Source organism: Pyricularia pennisetigena, chromosome 2 (assembly GCF_004337985.1).
Source record: "Pyricularia pennisetigena strain Br36 chromosome 2, whole genome shotgun sequence".
NCBI classification, from domain to species: domain Eukaryota; kingdom Fungi; phylum Ascomycota; class Sordariomycetes; order Magnaporthales; family Pyriculariaceae; genus Pyricularia; species Pyricularia pennisetigena.
Window position 1 is genome coordinate 4811453 of NC_043741.1, and position 23154 is coordinate 4834606.

Consider the following 23154-nt stretch of genomic DNA (forward strand, 5'->3'; position numbering starts at 1 on the left):
TTTATTGCTTCCTGGGGAGAGCATTTGCATACACCGTTGGGTATATACATAGTTTTCATGTCTGGATAATTTGCGTTGGTGAAATATGCCATCGGTATAATGACGAATTGAGAAAAATCATGTGAACCCTCGCTCAAACTCCAAAACGCCTTGTGCGCCTCTTTCAATGTCTTTGATTCAACTGGTGTCTAACGCCCGAATTTGGTACCAAATGTCGAGTGTAAAGTAAACTGAACCTGCATTTATCGGGAATGGCCATGGCCATGGCACTTGGTCTTTTTACCAACTGAAAGCTTCCATTCGCTTGACACAATAGTAAAGTCCTTCTATTTGTTATCGCCACCCGTGAAAGACGCCAGGCAGGCCAGACTCCCAATTTTGTTGTGTTATAGAAATACATTTGCTGGTTGTGTAGCAGTGACGCTAGCAGAGTACAAAAATGAAACCATACATGAAAGAAGCGCTGAAAAAAAACACTTGGCCAAATCCAATCCAGCCGTGCCAGGCTCCATAACCTATTGCTTATACACTAACTGATGATATAGCCATGAATCCATCCGCTCCTAGACTGCAGTTCATGAAAAGGCAAGTGCCCACACCAGATTAGGTCAGGACAGTGGCGGATAGACCTGGTGTTAACCTGGTCAACCAATCTCGATTTGGTGGCGACTGAGATAACCAACGCACTACTTCTCTGCGGCAGTCATGGGGACATCATCGTCGGCAGCGCCACCAGCCTCTTCCTCGACGGCCGGCACACCCTCGGAAGGCTCGCCCTCCATTGCCTTGCCGCCCTCGTACGTGACACGGCGCCACCCGCAGTCCTCGGAACTATCCTTAATCCATTCGACCGTGGGGAAATAATGCTCGTTCTTCTTCATCGTCACAACCCACGGAACGCTGTCAAAGGTAACGGCCTTGAGGCGGAAGTCTAGGGGAGAGGTGTTCAAATTGTCAGCATATCCTTTGGCAAATTCTCATGGGAAGCAAACCGTCAACTTACATGTGTTGTCAGGAATAGCGGTAACGGCCGCAAGGAAACTTTTGAGGTCCGGCGTCCGCTTGCCGTTTACATGGGTGATGAAATTCGTGGGAGCTAAGCCATACTGATAAGACGGCGAGCCGCGTGTCCTTGCAGAGACATAAACCTCGCTGTATAGTTTGCTGATTTGTTGACGAACTGCTTGGTGCGGGCGATGGAAGATGGCGCCACAGAATGAGACGGCATGGTCAGTCTCAACATCGTCGGCTGCCACAGTCGGCAGCTTGAGCTTGAGCTCCTTGGTCTCTCGCACAATGACGGCGTCGAGAAATTCGTGTGAGTACATGATGTCCAGCTCAGATATGCGAGTGATCAGCTTGCCGTTCAGGGTGAGCAGGATGTCACCCTCGAGCAGCGCGCCGCTTTTGTCGTCCTGGTCACGCTCGAATGTCCGCTTCGTCACCATAAAAAGTTGGTGGTGTGACGTGTTGGCCAGCGAGACCTGTTGGATCCACTCCTCTGATACGCCCATGATGCGAGCCTGGGCCATCTGGATAGACCTGAACTCGACAGACAGCATCCGGAGTTTGGGAACAATGCCTTGCTGTATCTGTTTGACGACCGGTAGCAAGGTTGGCGTCGCCAGACCCAGATGGTACTCTTCATCCCGGTGTGTCGAAGGGGAGCGCTCTCCCAGGTATGTCAACCACAAGGCCTGTACTGTACCATCAGGAGCGACGAGCACACCGCTTCCACACTGCCCACTAAGGTTGGTGTCAACTGTTATCGCGTCCACATTGACCGCGCGGTAACGAGGAGCTCCGCTGTTGGCAGGAATGGCGACTGCGAATATTTCGGTGACCGTGGTGGCGGTGTGGACCACACGGCCGATTCTATTGTAACCAATGAAGTATGTGGAGGCGCCTTGTGTGATCTCTTCCGAGCTCAGCTTGGCGCTCTGCACCGGAGCATCTACCAGCTTGGGGTCGTACTGGATAATTGCGTAGTTTTGCAGAGGATGAAGGAAGACCACTTTGCCCTCCACCACGATTGATTCACCAATGGTGATAGAGATGTCACAAAGATCGTATGGTACAATCGCCCGAGAGATGACAACGAGGCCCTTCTCAGCGTCGATAACAAGACCCATGCCCCACTTGCGATTCTTGGGGAAGCCGTCGAGCTTCATCGGCATTGTACACGTTACATGGACGAACGAGCGCACGAGTTCCGCAACGGCAGGATGTGAGGTATGCTCCAGCTGGATAAAAGATGCTTTGCGAGGAACGGGAGGAACGGGTGGAAGAGCATCGGCCAGGTCTGTAAAGTCCCAGAGACCTGTCTCATCGTTGCGCACCGCCAGTTTCATCTTGGATGACCAATGACGGTCAACGTAGATGATGGTGGTGTTGAGGGTGTGCAGATCGCGCAGGTGCTTATAGGTCACCACAACACGTGCCTTGTCGGGGATGTTTTTGACCACTTGGATGAAGGTTTCCAAATCGGGGACCTTCTTGTTGTCGATGGTTTGTAAGATCCAGCCATTGTCACTTGTCTCGAACCTGAACGAACCCGTAGCCTCACAAACGTAGACTCCCTTGCAGGCCACGCCGTAGAGGCGCGCCTGCTGGTATGACAGACTGTGAAAGCTGCCGCCGGCGACTGAAACAAACCGGTCCGGAGTGATGCTGTGAAGATCTCCGACCTCGACCTCGACCTCCACGTCCTCTCCGCCGCGCTGCAGTAGCAGTTTGACGGGCTTGCCGACATTTGAGTCGAGGATGTCGTCCAAGCGGATAAATTCGGTGATGAGCTCGTCATTGACCTTGAGGAGAACGTCACCTTCCTCCACCTTATTGGAGGAGGGACCCTCGGGTAGGATGATCTCGGCGACTAGCAAGTTTGTCTCTTTGGGGAACGCTTTGCGCATCTGCGCCTCCCATTCGGGTGCCAAGCCAAGACGTCGGCATTCGTCAAACGGCTTCAGCAAGAACTGACATTGGATGTCACCACGGGTGATGGGTTTACCTTGTTGCAGGCACTGAAGGGCTCGGAGCGGGCGATCGAGGGGCAAAAAGTAGTCGGTGGATGCCCCGTCAGCCCTTCCACCTGCTTGTAGAGCCACGGCATAGCCATCGATGTTGACAACAGGACTACCAGAACTGCCACCACTCGCAGCCGCACTTGCTTGGTCTAAACAGAATCAATGGCTTTAGTCAGAGCTGACCTCTGAAGGGGCGGCAGGCAACCCACAGAAAGGGCGCGAAGCATCACTTACAGTAACATGTGTTGAAGTCCGAATAGCCCTCGCCGTATTCAGGAGCATTCCTGTCTAGACGACTTATGACACCTGAAAGAATACTGAGCTTCTCTCCAGCATCGTTACCAACGACCCTGATCTCAACGCCAACTTTGGCCAGGTCCGGACGAAGCGGAAGCGCCGCGACCGGCATGTACTTGATGGCCTTTGGATCGAACTTGAGGATACCGAAATCGTGTACAGGATCACGATAAACCGGGTAAGCATCAACCTCCTCGTGGTTGTCAAAGATGCAGTATCCCCAAAAGGGGCCAGAGCCGACGACGTGACGGTTTGTCAAGATATATCTGCGAAACGGACGAGGTCAGCGGTCTTGGCGCGTCGAACAAGCTCCAGGCTTCTCCTGAATGCAAATGATGGATAGCCATTGGTAGGCAAAAACGTGAAACCTACCCTCGTTCAGCATCCACCACAAAACCAGTCGCCTCGCTTGTCAGGGCAGCATCGGTGTCGAACGAGCAAGTCTGGCAGAACCGGATCGAGACGACATTGCTGACGACCCTTTGTATGGTGGCCTGCCACTCGACGGTATCTGGGCCGACGGACGGCAGAAGAGCCTGGGCGAGCAGATCCTCATCGTCAAGACCCTGATCGTACATGTCCTCCTCCGGAGTATTATCGCCAGTGGATTGCTGCTTCGCGCCGTTCAGGGCTCGCTGGTGCTTGGGTGGACGGTCGTCGAGCGACGAGGTCGACCCCGGTTTCCTCTTGGCGCGCTGGGAGGTTGGGCCGTTCATCTTGGACGTGTCAGTGGTGGGTGTATCGCGAGGCGGGTGGTGTACAGCAGCAGCAGCAGCAGCCGGGGTAGTTGCGCTTGAGGAGTAGAGGCGCAGTGAGCCAACGGGGACGGGGCTGGAAGCCGGTTGGGGGCGGTTGAGTGTGAGGGTTAAGGCCGTTGTCGTGGCAGCGGCGCAGAGATTCGAGCGGGACAGGCGGTAAATAGATGTATGGGCGTATGAGCTATTACTTGTGAGACTCCTGCTCAGCCCTGAAATAAAGGCTTTCCGCATACAGGGCCTCCAAAGGACGAGCGAGGTCGAACCGCTGTGGTCAAGTACCTAGCCCAGGCAGGTACTCTGAGGAAACAACACGGAATCGTCTCCAGTTGGCACCCAGTCAAGGCGAGCAGTCAAAGCGCCAATGACAGTTCCGAATTTTTTTTGAGGACGGGAAGGGTACGAAGCAGGACCAATGGTTTGCTAACGTTGCATTCCTGCCTGTTGGTCACTGGCTTGGTAAACGTGGGCATGCCGAGCCGCAAACGGGGTCCTAGGAACCATTGAGGTTGCTTCTCAAAAGTTCGCGCTATCACGTGACTAATTGACTTCTCAAGGGCGGTCTCCGGATTCTGCCCACTAACGTCATCTTCTCTCCGTTCCTTCCTACGTAGCTCAGATACAGCCGGGTTATTACCTGGTTGCATACCTACAAAGTCAGAATTACCCACGCAGTGACACTCAGACATGGGACAAGTTTGAATCTGGGCCGACAGGCACAGGCTCTTGCAAGAGCCTTGCGGGAATTAGCATCTCTCCATACCTTTGTGTTGCACCGGAGTTGGTTGGCACTGTATCAAGCGTCATCCCCGGAAAAGTGTAAATGGGAACTTGGCAGCTCCAGTTGCGTAAAATCCTCGCCACACTTGCACTTGGTTGGACAATGTTCTCTGCGACCAAGGTAATCCAGTTCGCATTGACAGCAGGCAGCGGGAGCGGTCGACTTCAGGGTCTTCCACACTGCCATTGCTAGTGACAACTGAACCTAATGTCCTTCGCTGACACAATCCACCCCCACATCCCCAGCTCAAGTCTATAAAACATGACCCCCAACGACAACAGTCAAACAAAAGAGCAGCGACATATCCCGTCGAATAATCATACCTCCCACTCTAACACAAACAAGGTCCTAAAGCCAGATTGGTGTACATTGCTGTGGCCTGTACAGTCCATCATGTGATTGGCGCCTAGGAACCCAAACAAAACAGCACCGCCCAATCCCAGCTGGTGGGCTATTGCCAAGCGTGAAGCAGAACTAGGAATCAATGTTCGGTGCATGAATAATCATGCATGCACCAGCGGATCCCGTCGACACCAGACTCCGAGAACTCCAGATGAAGAAAGTAATAAAAAAATGATCCAGAGTCGCCCTGGTTAGAAAGCAAAGGAAGAATGCTACCAATGGCAGTTTGCTGAAAGGCTATACATGAGTACGAGAGTCGAAAATGCTAACTGACACAAATCCAAACGCCTGCGAATGCTCATCCGCAATGACATGTCTTTCAGAGGAGCTCAAAATCGTCGTCGTCGATTTCTGTCGACACCGTAGCAGGCCTCTCAGCGGCACTCGGGCCACCAGCTGACTTCCGCAAGTCCCGACGGGCCTTGCGGCCCTTGAGCAAGTCACCGTTGGTGTCCACAATCTCGTACTCCTTCTCGACGAACCTCTCGGTCGTCTTGGGGTTTGTCTTAACGTACAAGTCGAGGCCCACTGGCGCACGTAGCCCTGGGGTTTCGGCAGTATCGTAACTGTACAGGACGCCCTCGATGCCGTCCCTAAAGGCGGTCTGAGGAACGAGCAGATCTAGTATTGACCTAGAGGTTTCCTCAATCTCTCCTTGTGCGCCGAGTCTGCCACTCGCACGTCCGTTGACGTGACGGTAATCTGGGTTACCACGCGTTGCTTTGCCGACGTTGCCACCCTTCTTCAAACGACTGGGGCTACGAGATTATGGCGGTTAGCTCAAACTCGGTTGCTGCCATTCTACCCGATTCAATACTTACTAATCAGAGTGCTTCTTCCTCGGCCGGACCTTGGCAAGCATGGCCTCGTTGCCCCCAGAAAGTTCGCCGGTAACCATGTCGCAGCGCACGCCGGCTAGCGGCCTCGCACCGATTGCCCATTTCTCTGCCGAGTTCTTTCCACGACGCCATTCCTTGCTTGCGCCGCGAATATCACGCTCGTACTGCGCGGGCGTCTCAAACATGGTAGCCATGGTTATGTGGTTATAAGGGATTGCTCCAGTCGACTGGGGGGTTGTCCAAGAAGGAGGCTGTCCAAAGAAATTGGCAGGAATGAGGAACCTGAGGTTGCCTTGGTGTCGGCTTGACGAAGTTCCTGATGAGTTCTTGTATAACAGAACGTCGTTGTATAGCTGCTTGGGACCCGTGGCCTCGGAGGGTTATGCCAATCTAAGTTTGCCGATAGAGTGGAGGAATATTAGGGATTAAGTGAGATGAGGTCCGGAAGGGTTATTGAAACAAAGAGATTGATTGACAATAAATATCTGTCTAACAGAGAAAGGTCGATGACGGGAGTGGCAAAGAACTCGAGAATAAGGATGAGCTGCTTGCGTGACACCGCTGGACCGGTTATCACGAGACTGTTGTGGAATTTATGACACAGAATAGCAGGGAGGCACCTTTGTCAGAAGAAAGCAAGCGAGGCGAGACAGAAGGAGCAGGAATGTCGTCAGATGTTCCTTTGTTGATGAAGAAGAAATGATGCTTTGAAGCCGACTTATTTAAAAGTATGGCGAGACAGGTAGATGATGTGCGGATGAGGCAAGATAAGTGCTATTTGGATGGCGATGGCCGCTTAGAAAGGGGGTCGGAGCGCCTCGTATGAGTCAAAAGATGGAAAGGGCGTTGGGATGCGGCAGATGAGAAAGACTGGGGTTAGACGGGCTAACACCAAGCGGAACCAGGGGCAAAGAGCTAGAACGCTTTAAGATAGTACAAAATAGGTATGAAATCAGATTGAGTAGTTATGACTAGTTTCGAGATGTGGATTGGGATGTTCGTTTTCTTATTTAAAGTTGAAAAGATGAAAGTGAAAAAAAAAAAAAAGGTGAGCCCGGGGAAGGGGCGCGCGTGTTTCCTCGAGACCATATAATAACTAACAGAGGCGCAGGCATGGGGGCATGATGCCGACTAAGTTGAAGTAGCGAAGCCAGCAGCAATCTTATCAGTGGGTTTGAGATGACGCTGACAGAGCTGGGGGTGTGTCTCTAAGTTTTACGCGCGTGTGTGTTGTGGCCTAGACTGGAATAAGTGTGACAAGTTTCCAATGGGGGGTGTGCGGCTTTGTCTTTGAGATTGGCTCAGGCGAATGGAATTAGAGATTGGGGGCATTCTGTGCCGGTGGATTCCGGCATGACAGGACTATGTATGGACTGGCGGAGTCACGCTTGCGGATTTCAGAAGGGTGTGGTCACTAGGTAGGCTGGACTCTTTCCGTTTCTAGCGTCTCGCCTTTCAGATGCAACAAAAGATTGGGGCTGCGGTCCGGCGTGACCAATTAATCCAGCATTTCAAAGCACAGGGCAGAAGCAGCTCATCCGAGCCGGCCTGCACCCATGGCAACCCCTGCCAGACTCCGATGATGATGACAGCTGCGGCGTGTTGTTCCTGAACTTCCCCAGGTGAAAAATCGATCATGACGATGATGGAATCAGATCAGATGGACACCCATTCGAAAACATGAAAATACCCGCCCTCGCCCTGTGGGTGTGTATTTGTGTGCTGAGCAACCTCCTGCCTCGGCCCAAATGCCTCCCTACCTGTCTGGGAAGGCGGGCGCCTAAGGTACAGACAGGCACGTTAGTTTCCATGTCAGAAATCGCGCTCGTGCTCTCCTTGACTAACAGGTTGCGTCCACCTTTTTCTTTTTGTCATTCGCATTTATCGCCCGAGGCTGCTGAGCGCTGAAGGCTGAGCCAGCCGCCAAGCCCACCCATTCGACCGGCCGCCAGCCTAGAACTGGCATCTACCCAGAGGTAGGTGCCTACCTACTATATCAGGTACCCACGGGCAGCCCATTTTGCGGCTAATTGGTCCAAGATCTGTGGGGGTTCTCCTATCATCGAGCCTAGTCTACCTAGTCTAGTCAAGTTCTAGGTGCCGCAGATGGTATAATATACAGTGCATACGGGGTCCCTACTGCAATCATAGCCCAATCTAAGAGTAATAGGCTTGCGACATTGTTATGCCACTTTACTATTGTTCAACACGTCAGAGGTAACCTTGATAGGTAGGTCATGATCCTTGTCTCCGAGCCATCCGTTTCGCCATCTCATTGAGAGAGAAAAAGATAGCCGAGAACGGTGCCCAAGATAGAAGTTTTACTCATGTAGCAACCAATAGACTTGTTGTAGATTGTACACCGAGGGGCATTCAACAAGCCCCTCAGGATTGACTCGTCCACATGGATAAACATGTGGACAGGGTCTACTGGATTGTTTACAGCCTAGGTTCAAGTCTCATCCGCAGACTTTTTACAATTAAGTGGTTTCAATCCGCTCAGGGCCTTTTGCCTATGTTTTAAGGGTTCATCCTAGGTTGGTCAAGGTTGGAATGAGTGCAAAGGTAGTGAAAAAGACTGATTCGCGCAACCTAAATTCCCTCAAGAGGCGATGCTATCGCAGTTACAGTCCTCGTCGATCATTCCCACGCATGCACCCCGCATTTCGACAACAGGCATGATCGGTACCTTATCTACCAACTAGTTACTCAAGCAATCAAGCTACTGTGTATCCATACGGGACGGCAATAACCATGCTCCCCGAAGCAACCCCGGAAACGCCGGGGCATGTACTGTAGCACGGTGAAATACACCGAGTCAATTCAAGGGTTTAATCATGTTAGCAGGAGAGCTGAGCAATCGCGTGTGACTTTTGAGCTGAGGCTACACACAATTTTGAGAGGAGGTTCCTTTGTCAACTCCCAATTTGGCGACATGAGCAGATAAGCTCCCGGATGCGGCAAGTTTTGGTCACGCGGGCTAACTTCTCAAGCCTTTGTGCACACACCGTCAATCAAAACCGTCCAGCACTGTGCAACCGTATCAACAAAACCAGCCATTGCTCATCCTGAGCAACCAATCTTGGCGTGTGTTGTAAAAATCAAGGATTACTGTAAGCTTTCCAGGCAAAACAATGGTCATTACGAGGCAGAGTTCCCAACGCCGTCTGACACAGTTTTGGTCAGCGGTCCGAGGGCAATGCTATTGATAGCACGCACCACCAAAAAAAAACAAAACGTCAATAATTCACTGCACAGGCTTCCGCGGAAGTGCCCTTCAACCACCTAGCAACGTCATCCGAACATACCCGGTACTTGCACGCATCTGATAAGAGCATGCAAAGTGAACCTCTGTAAGGTGCGTGCATCTCAACATGAAGTTCGCGATGAGCTGAACTGCTCAACTGTATGGCCATTACCATCAGGGTGTCGCCCAAGCCAAAGCTTTTGTATCTCGGTTCCACGACTACTGCTAAACCATTATACTTCAAAGGGCGAAACATGCATGGACGCAGGGCTCTTGAAACCACCCATGTCACCAGTAGCAAACCCCGGTTGTGCCGATGTCCATCAAGTTTAACCGATTGTCTGTTGCTTTATTGGAGAATGCAGACGTCTTGTCACTCGACAGCTGTGGCGTCATGGCTTAACTTGTTATGAGCCTGCTTTGAGGTTCGATTGTACCTTTCCTTGGATGCCCATCTCATGTCGGCTGGCTTGGCTGGTCAGCGAACGTAATTGACTCTGGGCTACTAAGGAATTGCTTCTCCAGGGCCTTCGTTAGTAGGGGAATGTGTGATGTCATTGGATCATCTGCCGGCACCGAGGCCAAGATAACGATAAGCAACTTTACACGTGACTTCAAATCGCAAATCGCAACCATGAAGGAATACTCCGACCAAGGACGCGTGTAGAGGATTAGTCATCATCAGTCCGGCGCGCCAGCCATCGGATTGTAGGAACTGCGCATCGACTCTGCACTGGGATACGAGAATACAGTTTTACGAGCACTAGATTATTTGATACGTCACTGAAGGGTGATAGAGAGACTCGACGACTCATCTCATTCCGGCCGCCATCCGAGCGGGCATCGTTGTTCCACACGCCACGCCAGCATGCCATCGGACTTGGCATCGTACCTTGCCGACCACTATCTCACAGCTGATCCCAAACCGTCAAAGAAGCGCAAGAGGAAGCATGGCGACAGCAAGAAGAATAATGAAGGCGCCGGGCTCTTGATCCAGGACGACGACGACGATGGAGCCTGGACCAAACCATCTAGCCGCGAGGCCGACGCCGACGAGCTGGGCGCCGCAGCGATGGTAGCGGGCACGTCGGCCGAGTTCAAAAAGGCCACCAAGTCGAGCTGGAAGACGCTCGGCGGTGGCGGTGGCGGCAGCGGCAATAAGGCCAATGCAGACCAGGAGGCCGCCGCAGCAGATGCCATCTTAGCGTCGGCGGCCGCAGAGAATGCGGCCGCCCGCGCCGCTGAAGAAGATGCGCCGGTCGTGGACGGCGCCGCAGCGGCAGCCGTCAAGATGAGCGACGGCACCCACGCAGGCCTCCAGACCGCCGCGACAGTGGCGGCGCAGCTGCGGAGGAGACGTGCCGAGGAAAAGGCACAATACGAGCGGGAGCGTGCGGAGCGGCGGGCTGCGCGCGGCGGCGGCGGTGACAGCAGCGGGGAGGAGGAGACAGTTTTCCGAGACGCCACCGGGCGTCGGATAGACGTCTCGCTGCAGCGTGAGCAAAAGAGGAGAGCGGAGGCAGAGAAGGAGCGGGCCGCCAAGGAGGCGCTCAAGGGAGAGGTTCAGATCGAAGAGGCGCGTAGGCGCCGCGAGAAGCTCGAGGACGCGGCGCTCATACCTCTGGCCAGAAGCAAGGATGACGAAGAGATGAATAACGCCTTGAAGTCCGAGCAGAGGTGGAACGATCCCATGATGCAGTTCATGAGTGAGAGCGACAGGAGGGACGCTGGAGGGACAGCCAAGACTGGGGGCAGGCGAGTCAAGGGCAGGCCGGTTTACAAAGGGCCTACGGCTCCCAACAGATATGGTATACGGCCGGGCTACCGCTGGGACGGCGTCGACCGTGGAATCGGTTTCGAGGCTGAACGATTTAAAGCATTAAACCGGCGCGAACGAGCCAAGGATCTCGAATACAATTGGCAAATGGATGAATGAGTATTTATGTATCCCCTAGGTTGCTTTTTAACGACTAGACTGCTCGCTGCCTATAATTATCACATGGGGTTCAAAAGAGAATTGCCTTTGTGATGGGCCTCCGCTGTTGTACACTATTGCGCTGTGATAATCAACCACAAGAACCCACAAATTGACTACTCCCGCACAAAATGGGATGCTGGCCATATCATTTTCTAGTTCTGCGATCCGTAGTATATTGTAGCCGAGACATAACCCTTGCCGATCATATGTTTGACCTTAGGATAAAATCACCCGTGGTATAGTCCCTGGCGGAATGCAGGTGGATTGTACGGGCGGGCTTAATGATGTTGTCAACCACTTTGACATGGTTAAAAATATCGCTTGTAAAAGTCCCCGACAGCTGATACCTTGCTTATTTGCGGCTAGGGCGGTTAGAATTGAAGTGTCCATGATCGCAATACAAGCAAGTACACTATTTGCTTGGTTTCATCCGCAGCAGCTTATCGACCTTGTCCAGTTGTGAGTGGCGGACGACCAGACTGATGAACTCCTTCCTGTGAATCTGGTTCTCGCCCGTCCCGACTCGGTCACTGAAATACCGCTTCAGCAGATCTCCGATCGCGATACCCTGTGGGTTCGCCGCAAGAGCGGCCACGATCTCGTCGGGGGTGACCACGCCAGGCTTGGGGCTGTCGGCCTTGATGGGCGATCCAGGTTTTGAGCCTGCAAGGTTCGAGTGGTCAGCAATCATCCATTGCAGTGATTCGAAAAAAAAAAAAAAAAAAGGATATCCAGAAACGTACCTGCTCCCGGAGTAGGACTTCCGGCCCTGGAGCCAACAGGCGTGCCGCGAGAACTGCCGCCGGTGGCTCCCAACTTGAGTCGGTTCTTCTTAATGCCACCATCTGACATCTCTCCAGCGGTAGCTTCACCATCACTTGTAGCACCGCCAGGGCCCTTGGCACGTTGTCCAGGCACTGGAGTGCTGGAGCGGCTGGGCTGTACCGAGCCGGTAGCCAATTTCTTTGCCTTCTTGCGGGATGCCTCGTTCTCGCTCGATTCGGACAAATTCGGTGAACCCGGGCGCTTGAGAGACTTCCCTTGCTTGTTCTTACTAGGAGAGGTGCCACTCCCTTTAGCTGCGGCTCCCACGGAAAGCTTTTCCTTTTCTTTGGCTTCTTTGGCCTCTTTCTCTTTAGCCTCCTTCTCCTTGGCCTCCTTCTCCTTGGCCTCCTTTTCCTCGTCCGGCTCCGATTCCGAGCTCTGTACAGCGAGTTAGCAGAGAGATCCTGAAAAGATGGAGGGGATAATCTTACACTCGACGAGTCATATGGGTTGTCCTTGTCGTCGGAATCACTCTGGTACATCAAGTGCTTCTCACGACGGGCGAGAGCCTTGCGGACACGCTTGCCCTCTTCCTTTCGCAGTTGCTCCATGAGCTCTTCTTCGGCCTCTTCTTTCTCCACTTGCTTCTCGTTCGCATCACCGAACAGGTTGGCGCCGAGGTGGTTCCGCCGCTGTCGCTCTTTTGCCTCCTTGGTCTCCTCATCCCTCTCCTTCTCAAACGTGTGGTTTTCGTCATCATCCTGGAACTCGTCGCCCGACATATCAATGTCGTCCTGGTCGAGCTTCTCGGACCTGGGAGCAGACCGGTAGGTGTTGCTTTCCTTCTTGACCTTGGTTGCTCTGCCACCTCGAAGGAAATCCCGCGTAGCAGCAATCTCTTGCTCGAGCTTCATCTGCTCCTTCTTCTCCTCAGTCATCTTGTGCGGGCCGATGGCAATGTTTTGCTTCATGATGCTCTCGGCCTGCTCGATGCTGAATGCCTTGAAGTGAGGCTTTGACGTGAACTTGTAGTACTTCTCCAACGGGACCATCTTAAAGCCCTCGCCGCTAATAACGAGACCAACGTTTGCCTGGGATAGAGCGGCAACATATTGGCCAACCCACACGTTCTTGCCATCCGCGTCTTCCAAATGCCATGGCAGAGCTTCTTCGTAACGTAGCTCGGATGTCTTGGGATCGTAGTCCTTCTTCGTCTGTCGGTGGGACGTGAAGGCTTTCTCTTTCTTTTGGGGTGGCGGCTTCTTTTGCGCAGGTGGCTCGTTCGCCTTGATGGTTGGCGCGATCTGGGCCAGGTCCGCCGCTCGTTGAGCTTCCTTATCCGCCTTGATCTGTGCCAATCTCTCGGCCTCCTTGTCGTCTGTTGTAGGCTCGGGCGGAGGTGGGCTCGGCTTGACCTCCTCCTCCTCCTCTGGTACCACTCTGGCCGCCGGTGGCTGTCGCGGGTCACGGCGATGGAGAGTGACAGGACGCGAGAACTGTTCAGGGTCGGTGGGATCGATGCCATTTATTGGATCACCTTGGACTGCCTTGGCCCGGGCCAATCGCATCACATGGAATCGTGCCTCCATGAGGGCACGCTTCGAGACCATGAGCGGATATTCGACAACGTTGGGCGGCGCAGGCTCCGTCCATCCCCCGTTGAGCTTGCGCCGAGCCTCAAATTCCTTGAGCTTCTGGTAGTCCTGCTCGCGGAGAGCCTCGACCGGATCCTTTGACGGACCGGCTTTCGCAATAACAGTCGCGGACGGCTTTATTGTAGATGCGGGCCGGTTCATCTGCTTGGATGGGTCGTTTCGGCCTCGCGCCACCAGTGGGTTCACCGCACGCGGTCGGCGGTACGGGCGTTTGGGCGCCTGCGCCTGGCCAGGCTGGCCGTTCGGGGGATTGGGAGGCGGCGGCGCACTCATGTTTACTTATCTGATGGACGAAGCGCGGAGGCTACAGTTGAGCAGATATGATTGCGCTCGAGTGAACGTAATGAAGAGGGTGAAGACCGATTTTAAAAAGGCCTTGGCACCAAAGGAAAGGAGACAACGTCAAAAATAAACACCATCGAAGTACTTTTGATGGAATGGTTGTTTACGTGGGAGAAAAATAAAAAAAAGAAAAATTGAAAAAAAGAGAGCGCGACAACAGGTTGAGTAAAAGAGGGCAATAAAAGTGCCCGCGAACCTCCCTCAAGTTTGGATCCCTTGGCGCGTTGATGCACGTCAGCAGCAGTGTGAAAGTCAACCAGATGTTGACGGAGACCTGACGGCTACTTGCTTGTCTGCATGCGGAATGACGGGGTTGGCTTGTGTACAGTGCCAGATTTGCTTGTAGAGTCGCCCACAAGTTTTTTGTAAGATTGCCAATCACATTACGAGGACTATAGCATGGAGTGGATCCGGCTTACTGTGTCTTGAGCTTCTAAGCACTGTGACAGAGAATCATAAGGTTATGATGAAGGTATCTAGGCAAGCTAGGGAAGCAACTGAGGGGCAGCTACAGATAATGTTCTACTGCAACTCTGCCTACATGTATGCTTTGAAAGTCCATAGAAGCTATTTGATGTTGTTGAGCGTTATTGCAGGTGTTTATATATTTTGTGGATGTTTGCTTTGCACCTCTGACTTGCTTGCTCTGGGTTAGCGTCTTTGGGAGTTGCTGCTGCAAATAGATGCACTGTGTGGAGCATGCTCGACTGCTCAGTAGCAGAAAGGACAGTATGCCTAGGTGGCCCTTGATTGACTTGAGGCTTCCTTGTCCAAGGTTCAAATTCGTCAAGCAGCAGCTGACATTTTGTGCTGCCTCGATAATTTATCACTTTTTCCCCTGCTTTGCAGCGCCCCGGCCAAACCCAAGCTACATATTAAGTTTGGCGCGCCTATTCTAAGTAAGCTTATAAGAACATCTTAAACAGATTGTCTCGTCAACGTAGAGTATAACTCACCCTCAGCCTGCCTGTATGTAAGCTATTCTTCTCTAAGGAGTACCCTTTGGGCGAGCCTCCCCTTTTTGATCGCAAAGTTCTGGATGCGAGCCATTGAGGGGACATACCATCAAGGACATTTCACCTCACCCACCCCCTACATGAGGCTGATTGTCAGTTAAACCATGCAAACAGCCTGTTTTGCATAAATTTGGCACAAAGAACAGAGCAGTCATCTCTCCACTAGTGCTTTCTGCACAAATTGTCTAGGCTAACCTGCTGGTTTATCATAAGCCAATATTCGACTTAGCTTTCTGGGTCCGACCTGGAAATCTTCTGAGCACGCAGGGTTGGCCAACAGGGCCACTTATGGCTTGTAGCCTTCAATCGTCTCCACATGGAAAGGCCCGGGGCCCGGTCTGCAGGCCTGGAGGATAGGCTGCGCGGTCTCATACTCTCCAACAATGGAAACGACAATAGTTTCTTGTCCTCTTCCTCACCGGCAAAGACCTCCATCGACATCCCAAGCGGGATAGCAAGGGACTCACTGCTGGATTCCGACATTCAACCTTTGCCCGGTCCGGCCGAGGCCACGGCTGCCAAGCAGCCCAAAAATGGACGGAAACGTCTAAACCAAGCCCAAAGGCGGGAACTTTCTGCTCAACTTTCCATCCCCATCGATCCACGTCCTTTGGCATCCAGTACTCAATGGGGATCACCAACGGGTTCCGGTGCCCATCGGTACAATGCCCACCCACACCAATACTCGCACAGATCTCATTCGGCCACACTAAACCAGTTCGATTCCAACTTTCATGGATCCCCACCTGGCCATCGATACATGAATCACCGCCAGAACCTACCGAGCAATGGTCCTCCTGGGTTTGAGGACCAGTGGCGACCTCAGCATGGCGGGAATCCGGATGCAATGCTAAGGAACCGACACCAGCAGTATCCGAGGCCTCAATTCGAGGCAAGTTCGGGCCATAGAGGTTCGTACACTGGAGGTCACGGAAGGCATCCCCCCTTGACACAAGAGACTTTAGACAACCAAGCGGCGCTCTTGAACGGGCTGTGCGAGACTATTATCAAGGATGCCGAGATCTCCTTTGAAGAAATCGCGAGAAACGAAGCGTTTCGCCTCAGGATTGAGTACATCTGTCGCAAAGCCATCACGCAGCACGAGCTGCAGTATGACCCAGGCTTCATCCCCGAGACGGTGCAGCTAAGGTGCTTTGGCAGCCTTTCCTCTGGCTTTGCTACCAAGGCCTCTGACATGGATCTGGGTCTTCTATCGCCGCTCTCTTGTCCTCCGCCTGATGACTGCAACTCGCCCATACCGCGAATTTTGGAAAAGGCATTTCTTGAAGCTGGTCTGGGAGCCAGATTACTCACACGCACAAGGGTGCCCATAATAAAGCTATGTGAGAAGCCTTCAGAGCAGCTTTACAAGGCTCTTTGCCAGGCCAGAGTAAAATGGGAAAGAGGAGAACCAGAAGACCAGGGTGCTAGCGGCGACGAAGCGGCCGAAGATGAAGACGAAGACGCGAGTCCTGTTGTAATCGAGCCGAATGAGAGTGCCACTGTGTCATCACCTGCACCTGATGTTTCTCTGAGCAACCCAGAGTTGGCATTGATTCCGGGATCTGGGCTATATGAGGACGAACTTGGCAAGTTGAGACAGATTGGCACCACAAGCCTCGGCAATTACTTCAACTCGGCAAAGAAACTCCTCAGAAAGTTTGGCAAACGTGACATCAACAGTACCAACGCTAGCGAGCTCTCGGAGGATGATCTCCAAGTGGTAACAGACGTTGCATACGCATTTGTGCATGGTTTGGCCGACGAGGAGCTCAAAGCCCGTCTCAAAAGCAGATATTCTGTTTTCGCCGGGACCGAGTCACGGCACACTCACTACCGCGGCCTGTCGGGAATGATGGCCCAGATAGAGGGCGAGCTTCTGGCGATGACGTGGGATAAACGCTCGCTCCAGGAGAAAGATGCGCGCTCAGAGAGTGAAGCCAGCAACAAGATCAAGTATTGGGGAGCACTACAGGATCAGAGGTCGTTTGGAACTGATCCACTGGGCTTTAGTAAGGAACTCAAGCTTATGCGGAGCATGCTCCAAAGTATCCCTTCAATTCAGATCCAGACCTTGAAGCAGTTGCAGAGCGAGTCCGCCATTGAATACCATCAGCGAACGGTCAAGCTTTGCATGGAGCTTGGGATTTACGACGCAACAAGCCACGATAACCCTCGTCTACCGATCGCCATTCGCCAGTATGCACTGGGCATCTGGGATCACAAGATCCGCGACCAGGTGCTTACTTGTATAGAAGGCATGGGGGCCAGCAGCTTGAAGGCTGTTGCAAGGCTACACAAGAGCCTCCAATTGGCAGCCGACTTTGAGAAGGCTCTTTCCAAGGGCTTCTACCCAGATGACATCGAACTTGTAAAAACTTACATTGGTATTCTTCGAAGACCATTGCAGCGCTCAAACCCTCCGCATCATTACTACGACTTTGTGGTGCCCCTGACCCCTGAAGATATGGCCACTGTCCAGGCCGTCAAAAACCTATCCGACCCCTCTGTCGCCGTTCGCAAGGCTCCGCGAGATCCTTTCGGCAACGGACTAGAGTTCCCAAAGTCTGGCGTTGGTGTCCAGTGCGACATCAACTTCTCGGCGCACCTCGCCCTGCAGAATACGCTGCTTCTTCGATGCTACTCTTATGTAGACCCGCGAGTGCGTCCCATGGTACTCTTTGTCAAGCATTGGGCAAAAGCCCGTGGCATCAACACGCCGTATAGGGGAACTTTGAGCAGCTATGGCTACGTTCTCATGGTGCTACACTATCTGGTGAATGTCGCACAGCCTTTTGTCTGCCCCAATCTCCAGCAACTGGCAAGGCCGCCGAACCCGCACATGACCCCGGCAGAGATGGAGGCAACGCAATTTTGCAAGGGCAAAGATGTGCGGTTTTGGAGAGATGAAGAGGAGATAAAGGGCTTAGCAAGTCAAAATCTACTCACGCAAAATCGGGACTCGGTTGGGCACTTGCTGCGCGGCTTCTTCGAATACTACGCGCACCCAGGTGCCTTGAGTACAGGGCAAGGTCACGGATTTGAATGGGGGCGTGAGGTCCTGAGCCTACGAACACCGGGCGGACTCTTGACAAAGCAAGAGAAGGGTTGGACTGGCGCCAAGACTGTCATTGTGCGACAGCCAAGTACGCCTGCCGGTGCTCCTGCGACACTTTTTGAGCCTTCAGGGCAGTTGGCCACTTCACCCCGCTCTACCGTTGGGCCTCGACAGGCTGCCAGCACGGAAACGAAGGAGGTTCGCAACCGATACCTCTTTGCAATCGAGGACCCGTTTGAGATTGATCACAACGTTGCGCGAACGGTGACGCACAACGGAATTGTCGGCATCCGCGACGAGTTTAGACGGGCGTGGCGCATCATCCGGGGCGTCAGCAAGGCAACCTCTCCCAGCGAGAACCTCTTACAATATATCGAGTCGGATCGCGACAACGAGGTCACTGGCAACTTGAGCGAACTTGTGGATGAGATTCACGGTGTTGGGCGCAAGGGTTTTTCCTGAGGGACAAGGAAATGGAAGGCTTTGTATTTGTATACCCGATGACTATAGGGGGAGTATTTATCGTTCATCAACAAATGCCACAGTGTGGGTTATATGGGAAACACAGGTATGGTTTTCCAGGTTCACTGGCCAAGCCAGCACCTTTCTTTTGTATGGCTTGGATGATGCTGGAAACTTTGGTCTTCCATATGTGTGATGTTGGCGACCGAATTTGGCAACAACAGATGTTCTTATCCACCTCGGCCTCTAAATGCGATGCTTTATGCGGCCAAAAATTACCTACTGGAGTGAATCTGCGCAAGTCTCTTTGATTTCCATTTTTCTGTTTGTTTGTTTTGGTACTGATCAAGGGTAGCGCTTGGTGACCCTGGGAACATTCTTTTTTTTTTTTTTTAAACAGACGAGGGAAGTTGGACCATTTCCTTAACTCCTTTAACTTTTGAGGGTGCATATTCTCCCTTTTGGTTGCATGCCATCTACATGGCAACACAGCAACCGAAGGCAATAATACTTATACTCATGTATGGCAAATAAACCCAGAAAGTATAATCTGACATCCATCTTGGGCGTTTCGCCTTGCTTTGAACCACGTCACCGACGAGTCGCCGAGCGGATTGTTGTTGAATCTAGGCACCTGCACTGGCGAAGAGGGTATAAAGCACCACCGCCAGGCTCTGCAAACTACTTTCCACACCCTCTCAGACAAAAATCACACTCGAGCGCTTTCACACTCCTCTTTTCATGAAAGAATAGCATTAGCAAGTCCTGCAATATCAGGAAAATCCTATTTCACCTTGAGATTCTCACTCTCACCTACTCATCACCTGCGCAATCATAATTTGCGATACAAGGCCGGTGGCGTTGACCACAAAAGCTAGCTGGGCGCAAACATTCTTTCTATCCTATTTGCTCTTACCCGAAAACTACCTGAGAACCTAGCAAGAGCTTTATCGGAGACAAGATGATGGCCTGCATGTCCGAGAGTCACATCATGGCAGACTGCCAAACCCAGCACCAAAGTTCGAACATCGAGCCAATCACGGACCAAATGGACAAGGCTACTATCAATGACAGCCCAACTCTGCAAACTGAGCTGGCTATGGGATTTCCCGTGGGAATCACTGACGGGAGTGCCCTGGAAATCGACCAGCCCGAGGTGCTACTGCCTGTCTATGGGGACGCGAGCGGTGACGGCATCCAAGTCTCGGATCACAATGTCGACAAGGAGCTGTTCGCAACAGAGCTGGCGGAATCAGAGCAGCAGCAGCAGCAGCAGCAGCAGCAGCCAAGCCTTGAGCAAAACACCACCGAGACCATCCGACCAGCACACAAAGCCGCGATCCTCACACTCCCATCACCTTCACCCACCGAACCCCAAGCCGGCGACAGGGTCGCACACAGACCCGAGCTTCGATGGGAGACCCGAGATGGTGCTCTGTTCTACCGCGAGCCCGGAAGCGTAATGCCAAACAATACCCCGGGGGTCGACGTTGAGGGCGCGGTAGAGGTCTATTGGAAACCCTCGGGCTACTTTTCATGGTACACTCCAACTGAGCAAGAAAAGGAGGCCGAGGAGTACATTGACAAGACATTACTCGACGACGGCCTTTCATTTTACTTTTCTCCGTCCCTACCCCACCGACCTGTATACCATGACTTGGTTACCGACCAGAGGTACTACTTCCACGAGCGGCAGTCGCTTTGTGATCCCGCCAAGGCTGCTTGGTCGGCAGTCCGCGAGAGGTACCTGCAGATGGTGAGCGAGCCGGAGCAGAAACAACTCCCTGAGCCGATCGAGGAGGCTCTCACTGTGCCATCGCCCGCTGCGGTATCATCTTCGATCGACGAAACTCATCTTGTCTGGCCGTCTTTCACTACTGTGGCGTCTTCTGCTACCTCTCTGTTCTCTCCTGACATGGCCACACCCTCCACCGAGGCAGGATCGACTGCTCAGCAGGCCCTTACCGTCGAAGATGCCGACCAAGTTTGCATGGCTGGGACCAAGAGACGGGCACCAGTGACGCCTGAAAGGAAGCATCCTCCCCAAAAGAGGGTCAAAACGATCCCATCACCACCTACCACATGTGAGGACAAGCCAGCACCACCGCCGACCCTGACGCTCCCTACTGCTCCTAGAAGTTCGGATGTGTTTATAGAGCAGCTATCCACCCAACAGAAGGCATATATGCTGGACCTCTGCGACATCAGGCAGGAGCCACTCATCCGCGACAGGCGGCCCGAGTTCGTCTACAAGCTATTGTTCGACAAGACCGAGGCCTTGAACAAGCCTACAGCCCCGAGGCAGGCGTCCTCGACCACCGCGACAGCTGCAGCCACCAGCGCCGGCCGCACCCGACCCTCCCTGACAGCGCTGAGCTCAACGAGCAACAGCCAGGAAAACCCCATCTCGCTCGACATGCCAGAGTCCAAAGTTTGCACCCGGCGGGTCGGTACTGCCAGCAACCCAATTTCGATCGGGCTAGGCATCGCAGAGGAGGACGTGGTAGTCGTCGTCTCGCCCGCGGGTTCCTCCTCAGCCAGTGCCGCGCCGAAGTCCACGCCGAGCCCCGAGTCTTCATGGGAACCGACGCGCAGCAAGGCTTTTGCTTCATCGCCAGAGCCCTCTCCACCCAGGGTCACCCGTTCCGCAGAGAAGAAAACCGCCGAGCCCCTGCGCCGGGACGGCTTTGGATTCTACCACACCAAGGACAAGGCGCTGCTTCGGTACCAGCAGACCTGCGAGGACCAGGGGGTGGTTCCGGGGACCCTTCTACCGGACGGCCGCCAGCCCGACCGGCTTCTGATGGACAAATTCCGCGCCGACTCCAGGAACGCAAGGGGCACAACCGGCTTCAGCCCGAAAAAGGCCCTGATCCACCCGAGACAGACCCCCTTGCACAGCACAGAGTATTGGGACAACTGGCTCCAAAAAGGACAGGCGACGTCCACGCAGCGGACCGTCGCCACCGCCGATGCATACACCGCGGCTGACAGGCAGCGCTGGATAGACGACGCGCCCAGGAGCTCGAACCAGCCCGCTCTGCTGCGAGGTTTCCCCATGGTGGAGATGGTGACGTTTCTCCGGGCCGACAACCGCAGGGACGAGGGCAACTGCTACTGGAACGCTCTGGCGCTGCACATGTACGGCCGGGCGGATTTCGGCGCGCGCGTCAAGCTGGAGCACCTGCGGCACGTCGAGGCGGTGCTCAACACCCCGCAGCACCCGCGCCACCAAGCCTACGCCAAGGTCAACGCCCGATTTTTCCAAACCAACGCCGAGGGGCTGTCTGGCGGCCCGTTTGTCGCCAATATGTGGCAGATCCTGCACATGCCGGGGTCGTGGACGCCGTCGTGGATGACGCAGATCACGGCCGACCTGTACGGCGTCTTCGTCGTCTTGTACACGCTCCACCGGTCCGAGAGGCGGCTGCTGGTCACCGAGACGACCACGCGCGGCGCCTACAACTCGCGCCATATCTTCCTGCTCTTTGTCGACGGGAACCACTACCAGCCCATGATACCAAATGAATACGACCCGTCCGAGTTCCGCTGCCCGCGCCCGTCCAAGGACCTCACCAAGGCTTATGTGTTCGGCGACTCCAAGCGTTGGGGCGAAGGGGTCACGCATGGCTGGCGCCACGACGTCTCGTTTGGCAACCGTGTGCCCATGGCGTTGCCTGTTGATTACAACATGGGCGCGACCTTTGTCGATACCGAGCGGCTCATCAAGGCTGTGGTTGAAGGCGGTACTGGAGCTTGGAAATCCGAACTATAAAATGACACCATCTCGAGGAGCGGAGAGGAGATATTGATCCAGTCAGGGTTGATCAATTTGAGGCTCCAAGTGCTGCTGGGAAAGTCGAGATTCTAGCTGGAGAAAGGTGGCTTGGCTGTTCACTAACTTTTTTTTTTTTTTGCATGGGACTCTCAAGACATGAAGCGAATAAAGAGAAAGACTAGGGGAATTAGAGCGCTATTATCATCATTTATCATTTTGCATTCATCTCTATTCGACCAAGCCGAACGACACTCGAATTGATTTTGTTCAGACGGTTCTCTTGCCCACTGCCCATCAACCTGGAGGAAGCGACCATGGCTGCAACGAGTGCAACCGGTCGGGCAGTAGGCCTTCTATGTCCGAAAGTCCAACAAGGGACATTTGATCTTCCAACGCTCCGTTAGGCACTTCTTCTGGGATGAAGGAAATACCTGCTACCCAAATGGTAGCATCGTCGGTGAAGTCCTTTGTGAGGACCGTGATGGTGCTAAAAGCACATTGAGGAAAAAAACGGGGGAAAAATAGAACGGGAAAGGATGGCTAGAGGAATGATCATCTAAAGGAACTGGGATCTGGATCACCAACCAGAGCGGTTTAGCTCAAACTAATTGCATGTTGACCTTTCGTTTCGCTTGTTGTTTTTTTTGTTTTAAATATGCCCATAGCACCAAAGACGCCAAGCTTTGAAAAAGAAACCAAATGCATACCTTGCCCCCTTACCAGTTTGTGAGTCGTACAATGTTCGTCAGGCCG

At 53.3% G+C, this 23154-nt stretch overlaps 6 protein-coding genes across 6 annotated transcripts; 3 read left to right on the forward strand and 3 right to left on the reverse strand.

The window, feature by feature from the left end:
* Window positions 1-686: 686 nt before the first annotated feature.
* PpBr36_01349 (uncharacterized protein) lies at window positions 687-4360 on the reverse strand (the record flags this gene model as incomplete). The annotated part of the gene is given in 5 exon segments (XM_029888536.1): window positions 687-931; window positions 1004-3010; window positions 3025-3165; window positions 3261-3589; window positions 3696-4360. Coding segments are annotated over 5 exon segments (3387 nt in total), but the record flags the coding sequence as incomplete, so codon positions are not given.
* Window positions 4361-5580: 1220 nt separating this feature from the next.
* PpBr36_01350 (uncharacterized protein) lies at window positions 5581-6294 on the reverse strand (the record flags this gene model as incomplete). The annotated part of the gene is made up of 2 exons (XM_029888537.1): window positions 5581-6019; window positions 6083-6294. 2 exons carry the CDS (start codon window positions 6292-6294, stop codon window positions 5581-5583), a joined length of 651 nt encoding a protein of 216 aa, XP_029751374.1.
* Window positions 6295-10215: 3921 nt separating this feature from the next.
* On the forward strand, window positions 10216-11283 carry PpBr36_01351 (uncharacterized protein; the record flags this gene model as incomplete). Its single annotated transcript, XM_029888538.1, has 1 exon — window positions 10216-11283. One exon carries the CDS (start codon window positions 10216-10218, stop codon window positions 11281-11283), a length of 1068 nt encoding a protein of 355 aa, XP_029751373.1.
* Window positions 11284-11737: 454 nt separating this feature from the next.
* Window positions 11738-14018, reverse strand: PpBr36_01352 (uncharacterized protein; the record flags this gene model as incomplete). The annotated part of the gene is made up of 3 exons (XM_029888539.1): window positions 11738-11988; window positions 12069-12528; window positions 12582-14018. 3 exons carry the CDS (start codon window positions 14016-14018, stop codon window positions 11738-11740), a joined length of 2148 nt encoding a protein of 715 aa, XP_029751376.1.
* Window positions 14019-15419: 1401 nt separating this feature from the next.
* Window positions 15420-18623, forward strand: PpBr36_01353 (uncharacterized protein; the record flags this gene model as incomplete). The annotated part of the gene is made up of 1 exon (XM_029888540.1): window positions 15420-18623. One exon carries the CDS (start codon window positions 15420-15422, stop codon window positions 18621-18623), a length of 3204 nt encoding a protein of 1067 aa, XP_029751375.1.
* A 961-nt stretch (window positions 18624-19584) lies between these two features.
* Window positions 19585-22398, forward strand: PpBr36_01354 (uncharacterized protein; the record flags this gene model as incomplete). The annotated part of the gene is made up of 1 exon (XM_029888541.1): window positions 19585-22398. One exon carries the CDS (start codon window positions 19585-19587, stop codon window positions 22396-22398), a length of 2814 nt encoding a protein of 937 aa, XP_029751378.1.
* Between the last annotated feature and the right edge of the window lie 756 nt (window positions 22399-23154).